Source organism: Sabethes cyaneus, chromosome 3 (genome assembly GCF_943734655.1).
Source record: "Sabethes cyaneus chromosome 3, idSabCyanKW18_F2, whole genome shotgun sequence".
NCBI lineage: Eukaryota > Metazoa > Arthropoda > Insecta > Diptera > Culicidae > Sabethes > Sabethes cyaneus.
Window position 1 is genome coordinate 209297278 of NC_071355.1, and position 17104 is coordinate 209314381.

Consider the following 17104-nt stretch of genomic DNA (forward strand, 5'->3'; position numbering starts at 1 on the left):
GACAGCGCGCAGCAGTTGCTCTGGCAAACGGCAGCCGAGTCGAGGTGCGATATTGCCATTATCGCAGACCCCTAACGGGTCCCTCTAGGGCAACGTAAATTGAGTAACGGAAAAAGGTCGGATGGCAGCGGTTGCTGTCACGGGTAGGTCCAGAAGGTGGTATCGACCGACCAATTCGTAATTGCTATGATCGATGGCCTCTACACCTTTAGCTGCTACGCCCCACCTAGGTGGTCACCGGAGCAGTTTACCCGGATGCTAGATATGCTCACCGACGAGCTCACGTAAGCCGGTTGTCATTGGAGGCGACCTCAATGCTTTGCCAGTCGAGTGGGGTAGCAGGTGCACTACCCCTAGGGGGCTTACTGGAAGCTTTGTCCAAACTGGACGTAAGTCTGGCAAACGTGAGCTCCGTCAGTACCTTTTGCAGGGGAGTACAACAGTCGATCATCGATATCTCCTTCTGCAGCCCAACGTTGCTAGCCAACATGGGCTGAAGGATGTCCGATGAGCACACGCATAGCGACCACCAAGCTATACGGTACACGATTGAACGACGGATGCCACGGTCACGCGGGTTGAAGTTGACCGGCCGGAGGTGGAAAGTGAAGTCCTTCGATAAAGACTTGTTCATTGAAGCACTTAGTGCAGAGAGCAATCGCTCGAACCTGAGTGCCCGTTAGCTGACCAATGTCCTAACATGCGCATGTGACAGGGCAGCAAACGAACGGTCATCGCTCGGTATACTGACGGAGCGAAACCATCGCTCTGCTCCGTTTCAGGGACCGTGGGGTCGAGCTTAGCGCGGCCAGGTTGGCGCTCAACAAAGAGGTTAGGCGTAGCAAGAAATCCTTTTTTCAGGAGCTATGCCGTGATGCGGATTCGAACCCCTGGGGTGTTGCTTCTCAGGTGGTGATGAAAAAGATGACGGGTGCATCCACTCCGCAGGAAACCTACCCCCATAAGCTGTATCGTGATCGTGAGAGGGCGTTTCTCGCAACACGATCGAGTGTGGTGGCCACTGACCCCGTGCGGTCAATCGGATGATAGCCTCGTTCCGGTCACGAATGAGGAGCTCATTGCGATTGCCAGGGGTTTAAAAACGAAGAAAGCGCCCGGTCCTGACGGGGTTCCGAATGAGGCACTCAAAGCGGCACTCCAAGCATACCCTGATATGTGTAGAGAGACGCTTCGCTGCCTAGAAGTATACGAATTTCCAGACAAATGAAAAATCCAAAGATTGGTACTGCTTCCAAAGCTGGAGAAACCACCAGGTGATCCCTCGTCGTACAGGCCAATTTGCCTATGGGATAGGTTAGGCAAATTACTAGAGCGGGTAATCCTAAACAGGTTGACGTCTGTGGGGGAGAGTGGTGTCAGGCTGCCAAGGACGCCGAAAAACCTATGAGACAGAAGAGACATGGCGACAGGTATTGTGCCATAGTCACGAAAGCAAAGCCTAGGTGCTACATTCCGTTATCGAAACTTGACCTTCTGTTTTTATACGACAGACTTCGCAGCCTATTGACTACGATCCTATTGACTCTATAGTCTATAGCCATAGTCACGATCGATGTCAAAAACGCCTTTAAATAAAATGAGGGTACCGGACTATCTATGCAAGTTGTTTAAAAGTTACTTCAAGAACCGTACGTATCGTATACTACACGGTTGCTGGGGCGAAGAAGTACAAAGTGACAGCGGGTGTTCCACACCACAGCGCTCGAATCTCTGTCCCACGCTCTGGAATGCAATGTACGATGGGGTATTGAGGCTCGAGCTGTCCACTGGGGTCGAGATCACAGGCTTCCCTGATGATATCGTCCTAACAGTGGTAGGCGAGTTTCTAGAAGAGGTGATAGATAGAGGGCTGGAAGGCTAGCGTCAATCTACGACGGGCCCACCATAAGACGGAAGCGGTAATGATCAGTAACCGCAAGGCGGCCTTAGAGGCCAAAAATATCATTGGATGACAAGTGGATGTCTCCAAACGTAGTGTGAAGTACCCGGGTGTTATGGCTGACAACAGGCTGAACTTCACCAGCCACCACGTGCGGAATGGGACCACGCTGAACACGGTAGGTGGACCCATAGGCTGATCCACAACATCTCGTCTGGGATCGCTAGAAGACATGGTGAGCTAAACTTTTTCTTTACTCAATTTTTGTCAGGTCATGGATGCTTTAAGAACTATCTAAATACATACGTGTGGACGGGTAGGGTCGCCCTTCTGCCCTGTTTGTGCGGTAACCGAGGAAACCGCAAAGCATGGGATGTTTTACTGCCTGGGTTTCGAGGCCGTTCGGCGTATGATGCTTGCGGTCGTTGGAGAAGACAACATTACCGACAACATCGTGCAGAGAATGTGCGCGCGTGGGGCGCCGTCGATAGGGCAGTGACAGACGTGATAACGGAGTTGCAACGGCTAGAACGTTTGCAACGACGCGGCCTGACATAGCTTTGCTAGGGTCAGTAAAGGGCTGAATGGGCAGACCAGGCCCTATGTGAGGGGTAGTGGCGTTTGATGTGACAAAGAGTGTTGTTTGAACTTACACCAAACAACAGATAGGACGGAGTGCTTATGCACGTCCTCCCTCCTGAAGTAAAACCTAACGGTAGTTCCGGAAGAGGTTCAAGATTGTACCGTGACGGGTCAGAATCGATGTATACACCACGATAGGTTCTAACGTCGATATCTGAGCAGTGCCTTCCATCAATTATAACGTGGTCGATTAGCGATTCGGTTCAGTGTTTTGCGCAATCAATCAATCACCGAATTTTAAAGAACGTCTATTTCCTCTATTATTCCTATTATTGCCCAATATACGCTGAACACAAGTTGATTTTGTATCGAGCCTTATTTAATAAGCTGTCCGGCTCAAAAAAGTGTGGCTGTCAATGATTTTCTGCATAAGTAAAATCGATGGCTTAAGGCCGAGCCAGCGCTAGCATCAAACAGCGTTGGAGCGAACGAGATAGATAACATTTTGAAAATCTTGAACATTTCTAAAATAATGCCACAACATAGTTTTTCGAATACATCATTGTGTGTAAAACCCGTACCTGATATGATATGTCACTACAGTTGAGTATTCAAAACTATCCAATAAAAGTGCACTCTCATTGAAGGTTTTGCTTCGTCTTTTTTCACTCTCTAATGCGCTGGCTTGGCCTTAAATCGTCTCGTAGTTCAGTTTAAAAAGTAAATTAATAATTTTCATTCAAATTAATTGGAGTGTTCAAAAAATTTTGAATTATTGAGCATTTTGAACCACGAAAAAAACATAATTTCAATTTCAAAATGGATGAAATTACTTCAGTTTGGAGTGCAAAGAAGCGAGTATAAAACTGCCACGATCGAGTAACACCATAATACCAAATCGGAAAATGGCAAAATTGGGACAATTGGAGAAAATCGACAAAACTTTTTGCTAAAGAGATCCTCATAGATTAAATCAATCAATTGAAAATTTAAACTGCTTATTAAGAAGGTTCTATCCATACATAACGAAAACAAAATGAAAAGAAAGTTACCAAATCTATTGCAAAATAGATAACTGTACCGATTAATAATTCAGCAGTTAGCATACGCTCATCAAGCGCAAATAATCGCATTAATAATGCAGGCCTTCTTATCCGATTTCATCAATTGCATCCGACCAGTTAGTTACAAAGGATAGGGGCAAACGAAAGCGAATTAATGAAAGGGTTTTGTTTGATAAGCATTATCGCTGTCACTCACTGCTAGCACAGTAGGCACAGCAAAAAAAGCTCCTACCGAAAGCTATACGGCGCAGCCCATCGCCTTCGTCCAAGCCAGCAAAGGCTAAGGAATACACACACAAAAAGCTGCTGTCGAAGAGGAAAGCATTGACTGGCTCCAGCAAAAAAAATCGATAACACCCCAAAAATAGGCCGCCGATGAGTGTTGTGTTTAGCACATTGGCATGGAAACGAAACAGTAGCGACAGTGTAAAAGCAGAACGAAACATAGATACACACCACACATATACACACACACATCTACGAACAGCAGGAATCACAAACGTGCGATAAAGCTTCTTTTGCCTCTCAGAGCAAAAGGGTTTTCACTTTGCTCATACGCATTTTTCTTCAACTTGTAAAGCGCACACGCACTACATTTTGCGGAAAAATGCTGAAAGCACCCACCCGCACCCCACCGGAAACTGTTTTATTGAAGGAAATGTTCTTTGAATGCGCGACAAATCGTAACTTTTGTTTAGAATTTATTAATAAACGGTCATATAAGGATAATCGATACTGCACACTTGCTAACATTTAAGTTTTAAGTTATAGTTACAGGAGCCTAACTTTCTGTCGTTTTTACTAGCAACGATTTAAAATAGTTTTTATTGGATTTGAAACCCCATAACTAAACGACACACCTGAAACACATGTTCTCACAGTAGTAAGACACTGTATTACTAATATACTGCTTTATTTTTGCTTTTGCTTGGACCACTTGGTATTAACTTATATCATAGAGTGCAGCATACAAGAAAAAACATTTGGTTTTCTATTATACATGTGATTTTTTCTACGTATATGTTATATAAAACATTATAGGGGCGTGAAATTATATGTACAACCCCAGAACCAATTAGAAGTTCAGTTCCGAACAAAAATATTTCATAATATGCCAGTTTTTGAACTGCTAAAAAAACAATAACCATAGACTCGTGTTGATACGGCTGCATTACTAACCGCTCTGTCTGTAGACATACTGAATCATAATAATCTACTTAACTAGTTCGTACTCTTAAACCTCATGTTTAAAACCGAGTTCATCTTTTTTCGCCTATCGTTACCACAGTGGAACGTCCTCGCATCGTTTACAGTAGAACATCTCTTCCCCAGTCTTTGTCGTCGCCGAAAATGAAACGACGGAGGCGCTCTAATTGCATTCCGCAATTTCCGACTCCACATTCGGCATCTGTTGCTGACTCTTGGATTTAACCACCATACACGAATTGGCTACTGATTCGAACAACCTGTGGAAGAAGTTCGCACGGATAGAAGGAGAAATAATTTAAACAAATCAAATTTAACTACATCAACTGGAGAACGTACTTTTCAATTTCCGGCGCGCAGTGCACGAAATCATGGTCCCAGAACTTGTATGACGGATTCTTGATGAGCTCGATGAACGTAATGAGCAAACCCCACGGGTGTGGGCGATTAACAATCAATCGTTCCAGCAGAACGCGCGTGATTTGTTCCTGAAACGAGGGCGGTCATTATAATGTCGCAGTAGAACCGGGAAAATAGAAGCTGCCACACACCAGTAGTTGATTTGATTATGATGATTGCTAATAACAAAGCTATAAACATATCATATAGTTGTGGAATTAAATAATGACTATCAGTGAAAACCAATTCTACACATGGTACATATTTTCATGCTTCACGCACGACTTTTGGCATTTAAATTTAGTGGTACACATTTTGGTCACGTCAGTAGGGAAACGGGAACGCCTTTGTGGATTTTAAACATAGCTTTTTAAACATTCTTGCATTTTTAGCTAAACTTTCCGCAAAAACAATAATTGTATCTTTGAAAGTAATTATAACTAGGTGTTTGCTATTTTGGAACTAAAGTATAATCACTCATCCGTATTCATTGTTTGCTGCACGCTATAATTTAACCTTTAAAGGCTATAATCAAATTTTCGCAACCCCTCCTTCAAGTCTACAACTTTTAAACTGTAAATATTTTGTAACTATCGTCCGTTGCTTTCTCATTGTACATGTACATTGACACAAACAATAAGTGACTTTTAGAACAGTCTTCCCAAGCCCAAACAAATCTAAACACAGCTTATGTGTTTGTATTTCAAATTTCTAAACAAAGCCTTCCGTACATATATCCCCGTATCATCGTAATATAATCGTATTCGCCGGTGCTGTTTTATATTAATCGATTCTGAAAACTTTATCAAAAAAGTATCATTGCTCCACAGATTCTTGGGAAAACAATAGTTATTCATTTAATTTTCAGCCTGACAGCGTGTGAAACTTGATCTGTCTGTGTTTATACGACACACATCGCAGCCAGCTGTTGTACAGGAAAATTGCGGGGCTGTAGTTCTATGATCCTATTGACTCCAACAACCTCTCCCAACTGAGATTCAACATACGACGACTGGCTCGTTAGACCAACGTCGTACTTCGAAGGCCAACTAATAATTAATATCTATAAAATTGCTGAATTAAATATTGCGCTATCTTATAAATATATTTATAGCGCACTACCGGTTCATACGCTTTGGTACACAAAGAACGCTCTTTGTGTATTACCCAGTGAAGATGCGTAAGGTAGATCAATACATAAGTCAACAAATTATTGAATAATTATAAGCTGCCCCACACATAGCTTTTTCAAATTTAACTTGGATGAATTGGTAGCCTCCCAGATGACTTTGAGGGTCGACGCTGGTCGTCGTATGTCCGAATCTCAGCTGAGAGAACATTTTAGACCCAATAAGATCGCAGCACTAGCCCTGCAATTGTCCTGTACCCTAACACCTGGCTGTGAAGTCTTTTGCGGGGCTAGTGCTACGATCCTACCGTCCAGTATTACTCGTTGGTTGCAAAATCGTTAGCGAACGATAGTACATGAGACGACATAAGTGGCACCTAAACCATTCACGAAGATGTTGAAGAGCATCGATCCGAGAACGCTTCCTTGGAGTACGCCGGACGGAATAAGAAAAGTTCTAGAGCAAGAGGAGTCCACTACAACTTATGCAAGTGCACTCTACAAGGTATGGATAGTCTTTTTGTAATCCATTCTGAATTAGCAATAGCCAGAATGTGTGATACAGTGGCGAAAGCTTTGGCAAAGTTAAAGTATAGCAGGTCCAGTTTAACTTCAACCTCTTTGGACAAAATAGAGAAGTAACACATCAGGTTAGTGGCTGTTGACAGGTGCCTTAGATAGGTCACAGATATCTGGTGCTGGTGCATCTGCATTGTATAGCGCTGTGCTACGATAAGAAAGTAGTGAAACTCTTGGGTAGTTGTAAACACAGCTACCGGTACCCAGCTTATGAATTGCAGCAATGTAGGCTGATTGCCAAGCAGGCAGAAAAGTTCTTAAAAGTAATATCGTCTACACCTGGTCCTTTGTCAGTGTCTAGGACTTTTGGAGCACCGATTACATTGTCTGTAGAACTTTGAATAATGCGATACTTGCAGATGGGCAAAACAGTTGAGATTCTGCACTGGTGTTGCTTGTTTCGAAAAACGAAGTGAAGTGTTCTGCAGCGTCTCTACTTGTGCAAGCGTCAGTACCAACGTAGTGGACATTTTTTAGGAATATGATCGCTGTTTTCAGCTTCCTGATGTAGCCCCAATATCGTGCAGGGTTTTGTTCAACGTTGGATTGACTGGAACCTCGAAATTTAGTTCTCATAGACTGATTTTAGTCGTGCTTGATAAGTCGATACTGTCTCGTAAAGAAAACGTTCGAATCTAAAATTGAGGAGAAGAAGCGTTTCCAATATTTTCTGACTAAGTTGTAGAGGTAGTATCGTATGCACGAAAGTCAGGAATTAGACAAACGTTCTGTAGGAAAATAAGTGTAAAAATGAACTCTGTGAATCAGAATATTTTACGTATCGACTGGTGTACATCAAGGTAGCTTGCTTGGCCCTTTAATCTTTATAGGCTATATTAACGTTTTGTTTGAGCTGCTTTCATCAACTTTTGTTTGCCAACGAACTAAAAAAAATACGTGATTGCCGCTTTTGTCAACAGTGTAGCAAAGTCCACACTCGTGGGGTCTAATTTTCTCACACACGCGTACTTATTCTAACGAACACGCCGGCATAAGCATCCCTTTCGAACGTCCACTCTTATTTATTAATGCACGATTTCACGATTAATCTACGATTTTTTGCAAGTGTGTGTTTAGCTAACAGCTGCAGTCATGGCTCGTCGTTGCAGCCCGAGCTGCTGATGCCGATTACACACGAGGGCTCGCACGCCCGCCCGTGAATAGAACCGAGGGCGGAGATGAAGAAGAAGAGAAAAAGTAATGCAAAAGTTGTATCCCAGTGCGCCACTAGCCTCACGGGCAGCTGATTGCACAGGAGTTATTTGACTCTCGAATAAGCTATGCAGGAAGACGATGTGAGGATGTGCGTGCCAGGCATGGTTCGATCACTTTGACTCAATTTTGATTCATTAGACAGTACCGTCTCAGCGGATCCAAATATGACAAAGTTATATATGGGACGTTTATAGAGAAAGTTATTATCTATAATTCTGCTGAATAAAGTTTTGCTGTGTCTTTTGTAGTTACGGTGCTACGATGCTAGTATCTTATTAGTGATTAAGTGAACGTTCATTTAGTCACTAATGAGTTACTAGCATTGTAGCACCGTAACTACAAAAGATACAGCAAAACTTTGTTCCGCAAAATTGTAGATAAGAACTAGTCCTACAAATGTCCCATATACAACTTTGTCATATTTGGCTCAGCTGAGACGATACTGTCAAATGAATCAAAATTGACTCAAAGTGATCGAACCACCCCTGGTACGAGCGCGAGTGTGTTGGTAGCAGAATGTCTGCACACAACAATGGCGGGTGTTCTTTTACGTCTTGACGAATAAGGCATCGATTCGTACTGCCAGCTCCACCCCAGAGCTTGATACGGAGATACATTTGACGTCATAACGTACCTCCTTGACGGGAGACAGAAAGTACCTGCCAGTCGTTGCCGTCCAGCGCCAAGTAGGTATCGTCATCCAGTATAACCACGACGTGGTGCTTCGCCGGCAAAATGTTTTCCACCAGCAGCTTCAGCCGCTCGTACTGGGTGATTGCCTGCTGCTTTGAGACGACCTCTTCACTGTTTGGTCGATTACATCTGCCTCCCAAGTCAATGAGCGGAACGAGATCTTGCTCTCGCTCTTCCGCTTCAGCCTCTGTCGCATTTTAAGTCGTGTAGCATTGTCGAGCGGCTAGAACCAGGCTTCCATTCGACGCTTTAGCTTTTCTCCAGCAGGGAGAGACTGTTGTAAACGCCGGATGGGCATATATCCGACGAAAACGAAATGTCTCATCATGCCCAACTGGAAAACGAACAAAACAGCAAGCGTAGTTGCTTGACTGTTTTCGCAATAGCTGCTGCAAATCAACTGATAACACTAATTTTTTTTCATACAGGCATAATAAGGCTGCTGAACGGCTGGGTAATGCGTAACAGGGGTACCTCGCGTACCTGCAGTCATAAAATAGACCCCACAATGGTCATTAGCCTCTTATCCAGCAGCTCCTATCTCTACCTTCTGTCTCGTGGTACTAGCTGACTTAACTTTTTCCATCGCTAGTTTAACCCAAAAAAGAGGTTTCCACTGATTGGGTCTTGTACCTTTCTGGACACGTATTGTGTTATCGCCGTCTATTGCATTCGACTTCCGAACGAGAAGTTTGATTTAACTGTAGTATAAATACTAGACTAAGCGCCGTGGACAGCCGCTTTACTACTTGCTATAATAGCGCTGCGGGCAACACAGAGGGCGAAATGTCAATTGGTAATATTTAGCCCATTACCTTGCGGTAATCCTTTTCGAGTTTTCTCAAAGGCAACTTCATCCCATAAAAATTAGACAGTCTATTTCCTCACAGTTCACAGTTTACAGAAACGAATCTGAATGACTCTCTTACCATCGGCCAAGCTATCAATGGTATTTTTACGTGAACGATCACGCGCAACAATGTAGCAGACTCCATCTTAGTATAAAACCTACCTGAATTGCCTCCGAATTGGCCTCCACGAAGAGGTACAGAATTGCACAGCTAAAGTAGTGGGTGTGACTGTTCGGGTAGCGCAGCTGGTTAGCAATCGCGTTCAGGAAAAGGTATCGACCTTCGTTGTCCAGATCTACTGCCAGATTCTGGAAGATGTCCATGTGAGCACTGTGCACGATAGTAGTCATCGTGGGACACACATTTTTCGAGCTATTGGTTACAAAACAAAAAAATATTTTAGTTCAACTTCAGATTTTTACGACAATGATCAACAAAGCTCGAATTACCGGATGTGGGCGATTGCCTGCGTTCCAACGTACAGCACCAGGGCATTCATCAGCGGGATGTTATACCGAGAGCCAGGCTCGTTTGAAATCTGCAAATTGCTGCGCAGTTCCGACAAGAATGTTACTGGAGAGCGTGCTTTCAAATACGAGTCCAGATCTTTTTTGAAACTGCTCGGAGTGATGGCTGCAGCATAGTTAGTGAAGATTCTAGGCGCTCCTCCTATATCGGTTAGCATATCGACCTAAAAATATTGTTTTTTTTAACACATGAAGTCGCAGGTGAATGTTCAAAAAACGCACCTTCAAATTGGGTGTGAACGGATCGGGTAAACGCATGTTCCTCGGATAGGCTGACAGGATGAGATTTCTCATTTGAATGCAATTCGGAGGAATCACATCGCAGAAACCAAAGTGATAATCACACAAAAATTCCGGGAAATCATGCAGTAAAACCAACAACACACGCAGGGTTCCTTTGTAGAGATGCTGAACCGGTTTGGCTAGCTCTGCATTCCGCAAGAACGGTGCCAGGTATTTGAACAGATCGATAAGCAGCTGCGAGTACATGGACCATCCCTTTTGTTGGGGTATCGACGCCAGAATGCGACCAATAAAGACGCGATGTGAAATCAATTCCAGCCAGGAATAACAGAAGCCAGGGGCCAGTGATGGTCTCAGTATGTGGAAAGTGTGACAGAATGCCGTAATCACACTCAAACTGATGTTCTCCAGTACCGGGTCGTGAGCGCTTAGTTCAAGGAATAACATAATGAAGATTCGATGGTAGCCAAGTTGCTGGAAGGCCGTACCGTGCACTTCCTGATCTTGCAGTAGTATTCCAACTACGATGCCAAGTACCTACAAAGAAAAAAACAATAGTTGATTTGCAACAATTCCTAAATCCTAGTGAAGTTTAAGATATTTACCTTGTTCAACAAGTTTAGCTTTGTGCTCGAATTACCACTTTCGCCGGAATGTTTCACCAGCAGGGCAATCAATCGCACGTACGCATCGATCCACTGGAATATTTTAGCCTTCGAAGTAGGGTCATTCATACTGCGGTAGGTTAGATCAATACAACATTGTGTCGCGTGACGGAAGAAACGAGTCAGCGGCTCGTCACCTTTCAAAATTCCGTACACGTTCATTTTGTTCACAAAAACACTGAAGGCTTTAATGGGATCTCTGCCGGCTGCCTGAGTGTGATAAATAGTGATCCAATCCTTCAATAAAAATTCAGCTCGTTCGGCAAAGCCGGGTGGGTCTTCGATGTCGTTAGACTACAAAGTACAAATAAACATAAAATATAATGCGAATTTATAAAAGAGTGGTAATGCGTACCCTAGCCTGAATTATTCCTGAGTGAATGTACGAAGTCGGTCCAGCGAATGCACGATCAACCAGGAAAGTGTTGGGGTCATGGTTGGAGCGGAGCATTTCAATCAGATGAGCCAGTCCCTCTGGAGCTCGAGAGTGAACTGCCAGTCTAGCAAGCAGGTCGATTGTGTTCAGTAAATCGTTCTCGGTAATAACCGAATTAGGACGTTCGTCGATGACGTAGGTTTGAACTAGCTGCATAGCAAACATAACGGCCACGTAGTTACTACCGTTGTCCATGAGCTGCATCAACATCATATCGTATTGCGCCATATTGACAAAGTTCGACGAAATCAGCAGATCAACCGCTTCGACGTTGTAGCGAATCTCTTCGCGACATTCGAGCATGTAGCGGGTGATGGCCTTGTTCGTCCAGACAGGGCCGAAAGCACGAGGGTCCTGCAGCAGACGCATCACACGCAGATGAATGTCTCGGTACAGCTTGATCTGTTCAATATGGTCCGGGATATTCATTAGACCTTCCATGATACCCTCGACCGATTTGTTCAGCAAATTGCACGCCGTTAGGTTATCCCGCGAGCGGCGGGCAATGATCAGGCACTCCAGCAGGGCATGCATGTTGTTGACGTGAACCTGCGGATGGGTTAGCGTTAGGTTTTTTGTTTCTCTCTTGACGTATGGATTAGTAGGCTCTATAAAACCAGGTCTTGTGATCTTATGTGTTGTAAAGCAGAAATTTTTTTTAGCAGAGAATAGTCGTTTCTTGTGAAATCATATTTTGTGCATTTGTAAAAGATGTGGTAAAGGTTCTCTGTAGTGTTGCATGTGTCACAGTTTCCTGACGGTATCAAATTCCATTGTGCTAGTCGGTCTTTCGTTATTGTATGTCCTGACCTGATTCTTGTAATAGCTATTATGTCTAAAGTACTCTATATTCTATACTGTCTAATACTATGATATTGTTGAACCACGGTTTGGTTTGTACTACTTTCGCATGATCGTAGTGAAGCTTTCCCTTTTGTTTTGATATAGTTTGAATATTTTTCTTGCAATAAATTCCACGTTTCCTTTTTAAAAATGTTTGATAGATAACGTATGCAAAAAATGGACTTTTTTCGGATGGTGATTAAAAAACTAAGACAGTTAATTGAGTTTGATAAATTTCCCATGGAATGTAATTATATGAGCTAACTTGTAAAAAAAATCTACTCCCTTGCGAGCGGCCTTCCGGCAGTTAACCGGAACATTCGCCATGGCGGACGAAAATATGCGTGTAGGCATGTTTTTGAATTGTTTCATCGTTTTATTCATCAATTCCTCCCAGCTTTAGCACCTTTCTGGATACTGGGTTTGCCGAAGAGCCGCGCCATCACGTGGTTCATCCTTCTCCTCCATACACCGTTCTCACATACTCCTCCAAAGATAGTCCTAAGCATACGACGTCCAAAAACGGCCACTGATTTCAAGTCCCCGCAGAGCAATGCCCACGCTTCGTACCCGTAGAGGGCTACCGGTCTTACTAGCGTATTGTACATGGTACAGTTGGTACGGGGATGGAGCTTAGGTTCTTGTGAAGTCCTCAGTAACCACGACTTCCGGCAAGAATACGTCTTCGGGTTTCTCTGCTGCAGTTGTTATCCGACGTCATCAACGAACTGAGGTACACAAATTCGTCCACCACTTCGAACTCGTCCCTGTCGTCTACCACACTATTACCAAGTAGCTGGCAGGCAGAAATTTTTTTAGATGCCAACATGTTAGCGTTAGCGTAAACGAGATATCATATATTCGCCACTCTTCACACAAGTTAGCTCTTCAGCTGTCAGTGGGGCCCATGTCTCCTGAGCCCGCAGTGATGCTAGCTCTTGTCAACGCAAAGCAAATGAGATAAAGGTGCCAGTTAGCTGACTATTGTCTATGCGTGCTCGATCGAGCTCGGTACCTCCTGCTATCAGGTACTTGGTTTTAGACGTATTCACCACTAATCTAACCTGCAGTGCTTCACGTTTCAGTTTGCTATACTACTCACTCAGTCCTTCCGACTATGTCCACGTCGTCAGCGAAGCAGATAAATTGGCTAGATTTATTAAAGATTGTATTCCGCATGTTAAAACCCGAACGTTTCATAACATCTTCGCGACGTTGAACGGGATGTAGAACGCGATGTTGAACGGGAGACAGGAAATACCATCACCTTGTCGAAGTCCCCTGCGTATTTCAAACGGGCTTGATAACGCGCTCGAAATCCTCACACAGCACCGAACACCATCCATCGTGACTTTAGTCAGTATTGTCAGCTTGCCGGGAAAGCCGTTGTGGTCCATAATTTTCCATAGCTCTTTACGGTCGATAGTGTCGTAGGCGGCCTTGAAATCTATGAAAAAGTGATGGGTAGGCACTTGATATTCGCGATAATTTTGGAGGATCTGTCGCAGTACAAAGATTTGGTCCGTTGTCGAGCGCCCGTCTACAAACTCGGCATGATAACTTCCCACGAATCAACCTGCTAGCGGCGATAGACGGTAAAAGATGTTCCGAGAGAGAACTGTACAGACGGCGTTAAGAATGGTAATCGCTGGATAGTTCTCACATTCCAACTTGTCACCTTTTTTGTATATTGGACATATTACTCCCTCCTTCCACTTCTCCGGTAGCTGTTTTGTTTCCCAGACGCTGACTATCAGCCGGTGCAGACAGGTAGCCAACATATCCGGGCCCATCTTGATAAGTTCCGCTGCGATGCCATCTTTGCCGGCTGCCTTGTTGTTCTTGAGCTGCTTGATGATTTCGATCACTTCACTTAGTGTGGCGGTCGGCACATCGCTATCGCCCGCCGTACTGATGTAGTCATTCTCCCTGCTGGAGAATGCTGGTCAAAGCTGGATTTGAAGCGATTAGAGTGGCGTTTCAGACCGGTGAACTAAAGCTGCTGCAGTTGGGTCGTCGATGCGGTACACCCAGAAAAGGATCATTACACAAAGTATTACTAAGCGTGTATGTTGAGGTTAGCGAAAAGTAGAGCTTTGAAACAATCGATTGTCGTAGAAGTTCTTGGCGATGAGCTTGATAAATCCAAGGTTCCTGCAGGCCTTCCAGACAATACATGCGATGTGTTTCTCGAAATCCAGCTTAAAATCGAGCAGTATTCCCAAGTCGTTGATCCAGTTTTCGCACTGTAAAAGCACATTTCTAGTGTAGTGTAATCGAAGATGAGAGGGCATGATCTCCTGGAGAATGTAGTAAATTCACATTTGTCCGAATTTAGCTTCATGCACAATTTCGCGAAAATCTGTAGCTGCTCCTGTGGAATTGCGGCACCGTAAGCAAACGGGAGTCGTGAACATTCAAGCAGAAAATTGACATCGTTAAAGTAGGCGAGGAAGATCAAAGATCCAAGGTGGCTGCCTTGTGGGATTCCAGAGTAAACAATAAAAGATCTCGTGATAGAACCGTCCATGTTAACTTCTAGATGGCGATCGGAGAGGTAAGAATTAAATATCGTAGCAACGGGCCTTCGATTCCGAGCTTGTTCAATTGAGCGATTGCGATTTGATGCTTCAGTTTATCGATGGTAGCGGATAGGTCCGTGTAAATAACATCCGCGACCGGACATCGAAATTTGTATCACGTAGGATGTGAGAATTAGAACATTGATTATCGTGGATCGCTTACAGATAGGCTGTACATGTGGCTTATCGGATTTGCCAGGACTTTGACACGTTTCAGCAGAATAGGCGGGATACCATCCGGTCCGAGAACGAAGGGATCACAGTCCATTGCTTTTTGAAATTAAGAGTAAATCCACTTCTGTTGCATCAGTTTTGCTTGTATTTTTCATCCGGATTATCTTAATTGCCGCATCGATCCAGCCCCTATCTATAACACTCTCGAACAGTTGTGGGTGATTATAGAAACGTCGTGTGCTATTGTCAGTTTGGGTGTCATATATTTGCCCCCGACCGAAAATCTGACTCAGCTTATTCAACAGCATATTGACTCAATCGGTTCTGTGTTGTCACGTGTGGATCCACGCACATTAGCGTTAGGCGACTACAACCAATCTAATTTGAACTAGGTAATTTCAAATGATGGTTTATCCGTAGTGGATACGTTTCGCTCACAAATGCCTGTCAGCTGCTGTTCCTTATTAGACGGTTTTAACCTGCATGGGTTGACTCAAATCAATACCATATTGAATCTAGACGGTCGCATGCTGGATCTCATTCTTGCGAACGATCTAGCTGTGTTCAACTGTGCCGCATCAACTGTGTCGTTAAATCTTCCTCTACCAGTGCTGTACGACAAACCGTTTCAAAATCTATGATTGAATTTTCGTCGGACTAACTATCTTGCACTCAGCGCTGCGTTTTCTGATGTTGATTGGAATACATTTTTCGAAGCTTCTTCAGTATTGACGATGCTGCATGCCGTGTCAGCAGTATTATTGAAACCGTCATCAATCGGATAGTTCCTGTTCCTGCACCGCAACGGAAGCCAGCGTGCTCGAATGCACGCCTACGCACGCTTAAGCGCTTACGTTCTGCCGCACTACGGAAGTACTGTTGCCATCGCTCTCCGTACTACAAGATTCCGTTTAATATTGCAAGCCACCAATACCGTAGCTACAATCGTTATTTGTACAACCGATATGTGAAGCGCATCCAAGATAATCTTCGCCTGCAACCGAAACAATTTGTTCACACAAAGCGCAAGGAATGTGGATTTTCGTCGTCCATGTTTTCAGGGAATTGCGTCGCCAACAATGAACGTGAGAAGTGCGACCTTTACGCCGAACATTTTAAATTAACACTCAACGACTCCATCGCTTCTCGCGCACAAATTGAGGAAGCCTGCAACGAAGCACCACGCGACGCTTTCCCATTCGAGCTACCCCATATCAGTATCAGTATTGATATCGTTACTGCTGCATTGGGTAAACTGAAGACTTCGTATGCAGTTGGACCGGATGGCATCCCTTCTGCGGTTTTGAAACGATGCGGATCTGCACTTAGTTCTCCTATCGCCAAGCTTTTGAATATATCGATACAGCAATTTAAATTTCCTGACCGATGGAAATTTTCTTATCTTTTTCCAATAATATAAAAAGGCGATAAACGCGACATAACTAATTATCGCGGGATCACGTCCTTTTGCGCTTGCTCAAAACTATTCGAGATAGTTGTTAATGACGCTTTGTTTCCTTGCTGTAAATTCTACATTGATGCTGAGCAGCATGGATTTTTTCCAAAAAGATCGGTAACCACAGATTTGATGCAGTTTGTTTCCCGCTGTATGCAAAGCTTGGACTCTAGCGTCTAGCCTGCAAACCGATGCTATCTATTTAGACCTGAAAGCTGCCTTCGACCGTATAGACCTCGGAATACTGCTAGGAAAAATGGAGCGACTGGGTGTATCTACGGACGACATCTGCAGGTTTAGATCTTACTTAACGAAACGAAAGTTTATGTGTCAAAGTAGGATTTACTGTTTCCAACTGCTTCTCCAATCGATCTGGATTCCACAAGGCAGCAACCTGGGCCCGCTTCTTTTCTCGATTTTCATAAACGATGTTGCGCTTTTGCTTCCGCATGACTTTCGGTTGATTTATGCTGACGACACAAAAATCTTTGAAGTTATCACGTGCCAAAGCGACTGCGTGGAACTTCAGGGATACTTGAATGCTTTTGTGAACTGGTGTG

General features: G+C 44.0%; 1 protein-coding gene across 1 annotated transcript in view; it reads right to left on the bottom strand.

Annotated features, from left to right (window-relative positions):
- Nucleotides 1-4244: 4244 nt before the first annotated feature.
- LOC128744513 (CCR4-NOT transcription complex subunit 1) overlaps nucleotides 4245-17104 on the bottom strand; it is a 30637-nt gene continuing 17777 nt past the window's right edge. Inside the window, exons 6-12 of the mRNA XM_053841575.1 lie at nucleotides 11409-12038; nucleotides 10994-11347; nucleotides 10368-10925; nucleotides 10068-10309; nucleotides 9780-9990; nucleotides 5092-5240; nucleotides 4245-5012 (exon numbers count right to left, since the gene is read on the bottom strand). Of these exons, the coding sequence (XP_053697550.1) occupies nucleotides 4916-5012; nucleotides 5092-5240; nucleotides 9780-9990; nucleotides 10068-10309; nucleotides 10368-10925; nucleotides 10994-11347; nucleotides 11409-12038 (2241 nt within the window). The 3' untranslated portion in view covers nucleotides 4245-4915. The remainder of the gene's footprint in view (nucleotides 5013-5091; nucleotides 5241-9779; nucleotides 9991-10067; nucleotides 10310-10367; nucleotides 10926-10993; nucleotides 11348-11408; nucleotides 12039-17104) is intronic.